We start from the raw sequence: 8,479 nt of genomic DNA on the forward strand, positions 1-8,479 counted from the left end.
AGGTCCTAGATGGCAGGGAGCTCGGCCCCAGTGATGTACTGGGCTGTCCGCACCACCCTTTATTGCGCTTTGCGGTCAAGGGCGGTGCCTTTACCATACCAAGCAGTGATGCACCCAGTCAATATGCTCTCGGTGGTGCAGCTGTAAAGTTTTGAGGATCTGAGGGCACATGCTGAATATTTTCAGGCTCCTGAGGGGAAGAGGCGCTGCCTTGCCCTCTTCATGACTGTGTGGGGGTGTGTGGACCATGTTAAGTACTTAGTGATGTGGACACCAAGGAACTTGAAGCTCTCGACCCGCTTCACAACAGCCCCGTCGATGACTTAGACCTGGGTGAGCACCTTGACTCCTCAAACATGTCTTACTATGATTGTGATATGCGGTTGTCTCTATTACAGTTTTTAACAATCACTTCGGCACTAATTTCAGAACCTTGTGGTCATTTTTCAAAACTCTAGACACAAAACTCAAAACGGTCATCACTTGTAACACAGGCTGTCTAATGTTCAAAACATTGCATTGTGCATTCATATCTTTAAAGAAACCTTGTACTTGCAGAATCATTGGTTCAAATAACTAATTTATCATGAAATACCATAGGAACATTCATTTAGATCACCCACACACAAGATACAGATAGTTTCACTGTGTAGTTGTCCGTACAATCATTAAATATTGTAGTACAAAATATGTGATACATGTTTCATTATGCTACTACACGTAAATACATCACTCTAAAAGGACTAGTAGAGAGAATATTACAGCCACAGTGGAATCATTGAACAAAATATGAAATTTATTGATGAAATACTAAAAAATCATAACATAGGTTTCTTTGAATCAAAGCAAAAATAGTTAGCTACAAAAAAAGAAAAGAACTACAGTAAAACGTGAACTGCAGTGTTCCTCACCTGGCTTACTGTAAAAAGCAAAACAAAGGATTGATTACTGTACTTCTATATTTCCATCAACCCTGTCTTGTGGATTTGGCCACAGGTTCTCATCCACATCACAATGGATGTTTTCATTAGCCAAACATCTTGGGAAGAATCTTCAGGTATGGTGAATCCAGGCCTGACACTGGTCTGCCGTGATGTCATTGCATGCGTTATCCATGGCCTGGAGAAGGGCGGCTTGTTCGTGAGGGCGCCTATCATATACCTTCCACCTCCAAGTGGAGAAAAATTCCTCAATCGGGTTAAGGAAAGGAGAGAATGGAGGTAAGTACAGGGTGGTAAATTGTGGTTGGGCCTGAAACCATGCTTGCACCATTTGAGCATGGTGGAACCTGACATTATCCCACACAATGACATAGGTCACGCCATCAGCTCTACAGACCTGATTTAGCTCATCAAGGAAGGTTACATTCGAACAGCGAATCATGTGGCTGCCTGCAACTCAATATATAGAGTATATAGAGTAGAGAGCTTTAGATGTTGTTCGACCAAACATTAGAACAGGCAAGATGAGTAATCTAAGCAACTTTGACCGTGGTATGATGGTTGATGCCACACATGGTGATTCCAGCATCTCAGAAACAGCTGCCTTCCTGGGATTGTTACGCACTACAGTCTCTGGAGTTTACAGAGAATGGTGCGATAAACAAAACACATTCAGTGAGCGGCATTTCTGTGGGCAAAAACACCTTGTTAATGAGAGAGGTCAGAGGAGAATGTCCAGACTCATTCAAGCTAACAGAAAGGCCACAAATGCTCAAATAACAGCTGTTTAAAACAGTGGTGTGCAGAAGGGCATCTCTTAACGTACAACACCGTGAATAATTCAGGCTGTTGTGGAGGCAAAAGGGGGTCCTACCCAGTGAGTGTACAGTAATGTCAAATCTGAAAACATGGTCTGGAAAAGCGGTACATGGGACCATAGAAACAGTGTCTGATAAAGAATGATGATGAAATATTACATCCATAGATAATATAGTCCAATTGGTTCATGTTCCACGGTAACTGGTGTCAATGGATCTCGTTATCCTGAAACTTTCATGATCTAAACATGGTATATTGTTTGTCAGTTTCCATAAAACTATGCATTAAGAGTAATGCAACAGTCATTTATCATTTTGAGCACTTGTATCAATTGATAGTTAGATCATTGTAATGAAATGAATAGACAGTCATCTCAGATGTAATGTGTGAATTGCATTTTGAAATGGTAATACTTTGATGTTAAGTTGTGTCATTTTGAACAGATGATTTTAGTTCAATGAACAAATGATCTTAGCTTTATGTGTATTGTATCCAAGAAATTGGAAAAAGTGTTAGAGTTTTGAAAAATGTGCATTTTGATCATCGGTTGTGAGTTTTGTGTCTAGAGTTTTGAAAAATGACATCAAGGTTCCTGAAATTAGTGCCAAAGTGATTGTAAAAAACTGTAACTACCTTAAGATTAATGCACTAACTGTAAGTCGCTCTGGATAAGAGCGCTGATAAAGAGCGCTGATAAATGACTGAAATGTAAAACTTTAAAATGTTTCAGATGAGTGAAGGAAAGGACATGTAGTGTCAAGGAAGCTATATAAGGAAGCTGCATAAATGGATAAGGACCCAATCCATCTTCTCACCACTCTCTACCTGACTTTCTGCTTCAGGCCTGTGGCAGCAGGCCAGTCGTATTCATTAGTGCACATGGTGGAAAAACAGTTTTGCAACTAAAGTACGAAAACAAGTGTTTCTCATTGGAAAGTTTAGGTAGTGCCTTCCTGTTTCAGTCCGTTGTCTACCATTTGGTGCCTGGTGAATAGAACCCAGACAGAAAGGTGTGTGTGGTGGGGCTTTATTGGTCATGATGTGTGTGTGTGTAGTGCTATTTGCTGTGCGATCTACTACTCATGGTATACCAGCCCTTTTGCTCTACCTTTGGTTTCTGCTCCACTGAATCTGTTTGCCAACCAGTTCTATACTGCACCTGGATTCATCCTCCTTACACTACAAAACCACCCAGTGGTCCCCAAGCACAGCTACTCATAATAATACATGACTGTGGCCTTTCATGATCTAAGCAGCTGTATGCTATCAAACCATAGCCAACTCACTGGCTAACCTACTTGACTGGGCTGAATAATAGCACAAGCCTTTACAGTGTAATTATAGGTGCGTTGTCGTAAATCAACATTCAAAGCGTTAGGAACGGTCAAGCAACAGCTCAGATATGGGATATCATTAGCCATTATTCCCAGCAGGCCAAGCGGGGTAATTGCAGCATCTATTTCAGTATACACTTTCACCTCTCCATCTGTCTGTCTGACAGTCTGACTGTCTGTTTGTCTCTGTCTGTCTGTCTGTCTGTCTGTCTGTCTGTCTGTCTGTCTGTCTGTCTGTCTGTCTGTCTGTCTGTCTGTCTGTCTGTCTGTCTGTCTGTCTGTCTGTCTGTCTGTCTGTCTGTCTGTCTGTCTGTCTGTCTGTCTGTCTGTCTGTCTGTCTGTCTGCCTGCCTGCCTGCCTGCCTGTCTGTCTGTCTGTCTGTCTGTCAGCTCGTCAACCTCTGAAACCCCATTTAGACAATGCACCGTGTGACCCCTAACCCTCTGACCTTAAGCCCAGAGTTCTTGCGCATGCGCAGCCGTCCCATCCACATGTCGGTGAGCAGCATCTGGCTACAAGTGTGGGCGATGAAGTCGCGGTGCTTGGCAGCCACAGCCAGCTGAAGGCAGGTGGCGTTACTCCAGTTCTTCAGCTCGTAGGTTAGCAGCTTCATGGCCATCTGCTCATCCTGCTTGTAAGACTGGTCCAGCAGCTCAACGGCTAGCTGGCCAAACTCACTGAAACACATATAGGATGTCACACAGTGAATGTTTGAGATGGACTAGGCTACATTGTAGTCTGACATATCAACATAATGTACAGATAAATGCACACACACACACACACACACACGCACGCACGCACACACACACGCACACACACACACACACACACACACACACACACACACACACACACACACACACACACACACACACACACACACACCAAAATATATTATGTACACAAACGCTAGTCAGAGGATTAGGATAAGACTTCAACAGCCAAACTCTCTGAGGAACAAACATACCAATATGATCTGCACTTGACAGAAAGAGAGGTGTCAGGGCTTTGAAGAGAATGTGTGTGTGCCACCTGGCAGTTCTTCCCTCTAATCAACTTCCAACATTTTCATTACAGTATTTTTACTTGAGCAAGAACACACAAAAAACTAACACGAAGGTCCATCCCACACACATACCATTAATTAAACTACATGTGTGTCATTGGCTAGAGTACCCTATATGTGTTATCATTAGCTCTATAAATGTACGGCAGTCCTATGAGATGTGTGTGTTATCTAAAGCAGGTCAGGCTGAGAGGAGGAGTGTGGATGCTGCTCCAGTCCAGACTCCCAGCTCAACTCTGCATTAATCATTTAGAAGAAAACTTTCAATTTTCCAGCCTAGAAAATAGACTCTGACCGCTTGGTTAGCATCTATCTCAGCATGCTGAGAAGGTGTGTGCGCACGTTCATTTGAGGGTATGTACACGTGTGGCAAACTCTACAAATGCTTACGTGTTTATGATTGCTTGTCTGACTCTGTGTGAGTATCTGTGTTTGTTTTGAACTTTATGTGTGCCTGTCTTGTGGTCGATAGTACCTGGAGTTGTGGTTGAGCTCCTGTGAGATGTCGTCCACCATGTCGTTCTCGGAGGCCTCGTGGGCCATGGCCTTACACAGCTTACAGGCCACCAGGGCTTTAGCCATGGCCTCCTCCCCGTGCTGCCAGAAGAACAGTGCCATCTTCTGTCTCTTCATCAGCACTGCCCACACCATCAACTCATGGAAGGGGAAGTGGAAGTGGTTTATCTCAGGGTCGTCCAGGTCAATGTCCACCTCCTCCTCCCGCTTCCGTGTAGTCTTCTGACGACCCCTTCGGATCGGCATGTCATCCTTACGCAGGGCACACAGGACGAGAGCAGAGAAATTGATTCATGGGTTTTTGAATGTAATACTCAGCCTTGGCACATTGAGGGAGACTGTGATCAAGTAATATTATTCATACTGGCTATGGTCTTGGAGAGATGGATGTAGTACCATGGCCATGTATTGATAAAGGCCTGTTGGTTTACACTCACGTCAGAGTGAAAGTGGAAAGTACTGAGAAAGGCCTTGGTGTATTCTGACATTTATTCCAATATTTATTCAGATATTTCCCTACTACTTCCATATCTCATTAAACAGGGAGACTTCAGCTGAGTTAAGATTCATTCATTTTCGATTTATGGATAAAGGAGTGATTTTAACTGATCTCAGCTAAACTGTGTGAAAATGAGGAAGATTCGTTTAGATTGAATAATATCTTCAATTTTGATTTGTTCACAGATTGCCTTAAGTATCCCCATCGACTAAAGAGTTCAACTTAGAGATCTCCATGGTAATGGTATCACCATGGTAATGCCTGCTTCACTGACAGACACACAAACATGCAAGGTATCAGAATGCTGTATAAGATATAATAACACAAGTCACACAAAGTATTTACATTGTCATAAACTCTGTACACAGACAGGATGTAATATCAGGGCATTCTGTTATTCTAACCAGGGGAAAACACCAAACTATACAACCTGGACGTAACTAGCCAGGTCACCCGTGATACAAGTCAGTATTCGATGTCCAGCCATGTCTGAGGACGTCGGGAGATGACATGGAAATTGTTCACTTGGGGCAACAATGAGCACGGTTACCTTCATGTAGGTTTTAGTTTTGCTAGGGCGTTGTGGACCGGGATGGCGGATGGTTGCAAGTTCGAATCCAGGGATAGAAAGTTGTTTTTGATACTTTTGTTTTAAGCCTATCCCAACCGTAACCCATACCTTAACCATTCAGAGTTAATGCCTAACCTTAACCATTCAGAGTTAATGCCTAACCTTAAGAATTTGGAGTTAATGCCTGAACTTAACCCTAACCTTAACAATTCTGAGTTAATGCCTAAAATGATCCTTAAACACTTTGAAATATAACGTTTGGAACAAATTTGAAATTTGACGTTTGAGTAACATGGATGAACGTCTAATTCTGACGCGAGACTGTCAGAGCTGGTAGAACGTAACATAGTAAATGTAAATCTGTCTCCGACCATTTAGTTTGATATGTTATGGTATGTATTAATTTGTGTATGTCCCTCATCCATTTCGTATAATATTGTACAAATTGCAATTAGTACAATATGTAAAAATTTTGCAATATGTATGATATGTTAAGAATTCCAATTTGTTATGCCTAACATTAGCTAGGTGGCTAGGTGGTTAATGCTAACGTTAGCTAAGTGGCTAACGTTAGTTAGGCTAGGGGTTACGGTTAAGGGTTAAGGTTAGGAGTTAGGTCAAAGAGATAGGGTTAGGGTTAGGGGAAGGTTTAGCTAAAATGCTAATGTTGTCTGTGATGAGATTTGAACTTGCAACATTTAGGTTGCTAGACATTTGTGTTATATGCCCACCCATCCACCCTCCTTATGTAACCACACCAAGCGTAACATATCATACTAATTTGAGTGTCCTGGATTTACTTTTACTATGTTACGTCTAGTCTATGAGACCAGGCTGAACTGTAAACGAATCATAACGACATTGTAACCAGGAACTCACCTCCATCCCCAGCAGTTTCAGGGCTTTGGGCTGGAAAGGTAACAAAAACATGGTTATAGAGAAATCAACACACTCAAGGGAAATGTTTCACATTTAAAATATGCACACACATAAAGTGACACAGACAGACAAATGTACACACACTCAATAAGCCAGATGTTCAAATACAGAAATATATGCATTAACTAAATAATACAGCTGTCCTGTTCCAGATCAACAGTAGCCTGTTGTAGACCAGACAGTAACCTGTTCTTGATCAACATTAAACTGTTCCAGACCAGACAGTAACCTGTTCTAGATTAACAGTAACCTGTTCTAGACCAGACAGTAACCTGTTCTAGATTAACAGTAACCTGTTCTAGACCAGACAGTAACCTGTTCTAGACCAGACAGTAACCTGTTCTAGACCAGACAGTAACCTGTTGTAGACCAGACAGTAACCTGTTCTTGATCAACATTAACCTGTTCTAGACCAGACAGTAACCTGTTCTAGACCAGACAGTAACCTGTTCTTGATCAACATTAACCTGTTCTAGACCAGACAGTAACCTGTTCTAGACCAGACAGTAACCTGTTCTTGATCAACATTAACCTGTTCTAGACCAGACAGTAACCTGTTCTAGATTAACATTAACCTGTTCTAGACCAGACAGTAACCTGTTCTAGACCAGACAGTAACCTGTTCTTGATCAACATTAACCTGTTCTAGACCAGACAGTAACCTGTTCCTGATCAACATTAACCTGTTCCAGACCAAACAGTAACCTGTTCTAGATTAACAGTAACCTGTTCTAGATTAACAGTAACCTGTTCTAGACCAGACAGTAACCTGTTCTAGACCAGACAGTAACCTGTTCTAGATTAACAGTGACCTGTTCTAGATTAACAGTAACTTGTTCTAGACCAGACAGTAACCTGTTCTAGATAGATTTTAACCATTAACCTAGATCAACAGTTGTCTTTAGATATACTGAACAAAAATATAAACGCAACACGCAGCAATTTCAAAGATTTTACTGAGTTACAGTTCATACAACGAAATCAGTCAATTAAAATTAATTTGTTATGGCCCTAATTTATTGATTTCACATGACTGAGCAGGGGTGCAGCCATGGGTGGGCCTTGGATGGCATCCACTGGGGAGCCAGGCCCAGCCAATCCAAAGGAGTTTTTCGCCACAAAATGGCTTTATTACAGACAGAAATACTCCTCAGTGCACCCCCCTTCAGACGATCCCACAGGTGAAGAATCCAGATGTGGAGGTCCTGAGCTGGCGTGGTTACACGTGGTCTGTGGTTGTAAGGCTGGTTGGACGTACTTCCAATTTCTCTAAAACAACATCGGAGGCAGCTAATGGTAGAGAAATTAACATTCCCTTAAAACTTGAGAAATCTGTGAAATGGTGTTGTATGACTAAACTGCACATTTTAAAGTGACCTTTAATTGTCCTCAGCACAAGGTGCACCTGTGTAATGATCATAATGTTTAATCAGCTTCTTGATATGCCACACCTGTCAGGTGGATGGACTATCTTGGCAAAGGACAAATGCTCACTAACAGGGATGTAAACACGTGTGCACAATATTGGAGAAAAAATCTGCTTTTTGTGCATACATTTTGGGGATGTGTTTTTATTTCAGCTCATGAAACATGGGACCAACATTTACATGTTGCATTTCTATTTTTCTTCAGTGAAGTAACCTGTTACTGTAACCTGCTCTCTTTCACCTGTGTGTGTTTGTGTGTGTGAGGGCGAGGCTGGCTAAGTGGAGCTCCATGCAGCGGCAGGCCCTCTAAGGCGTATTAAAGCAGGCTGTGTATGAATTATGTATTTATCAGCCATCATGTGAT

At 42.0% G+C, this 8,479-nt stretch overlaps 1 protein-coding gene across 6 annotated transcripts in view; it reads right to left on the minus strand.

Annotated features, from left to right (window-relative positions):
- LOC106585358 (transient receptor potential cation channel subfamily M member 3) overlaps positions 1-8,479 on the minus strand; it is a 165,784-nt gene that overhangs the window by 19,607 nt on the left and 137,698 nt on the right. For all 6 annotated transcript variants that reach the window (XM_014171467.2, XM_014171465.2, XM_045706852.1 and 3 more), the window contains 3 exons: positions 6,629-6,658; positions 4,639-4,931; positions 3,543-3,771 (listed from right to left, as the gene is read on the minus strand). In XM_014171467.2, the coding sequence (XP_014026942.1) occupies positions 3,543-3,771; positions 4,639-4,931; positions 6,629-6,658 (552 nt within the window). The remainder of the gene's footprint in view (positions 1-3,542; positions 3,772-4,638; positions 4,932-6,628; positions 6,659-8,479) is intronic.

The sequence above is a fragment of the Salmo salar genome, chromosome ssa24, assembly GCF_905237065.1.
Source record: "Salmo salar chromosome ssa24, Ssal_v3.1, whole genome shotgun sequence".
Lineage (NCBI taxonomy): Eukaryota > Metazoa > Chordata > Actinopteri > Salmoniformes > Salmonidae > Salmo > Salmo salar.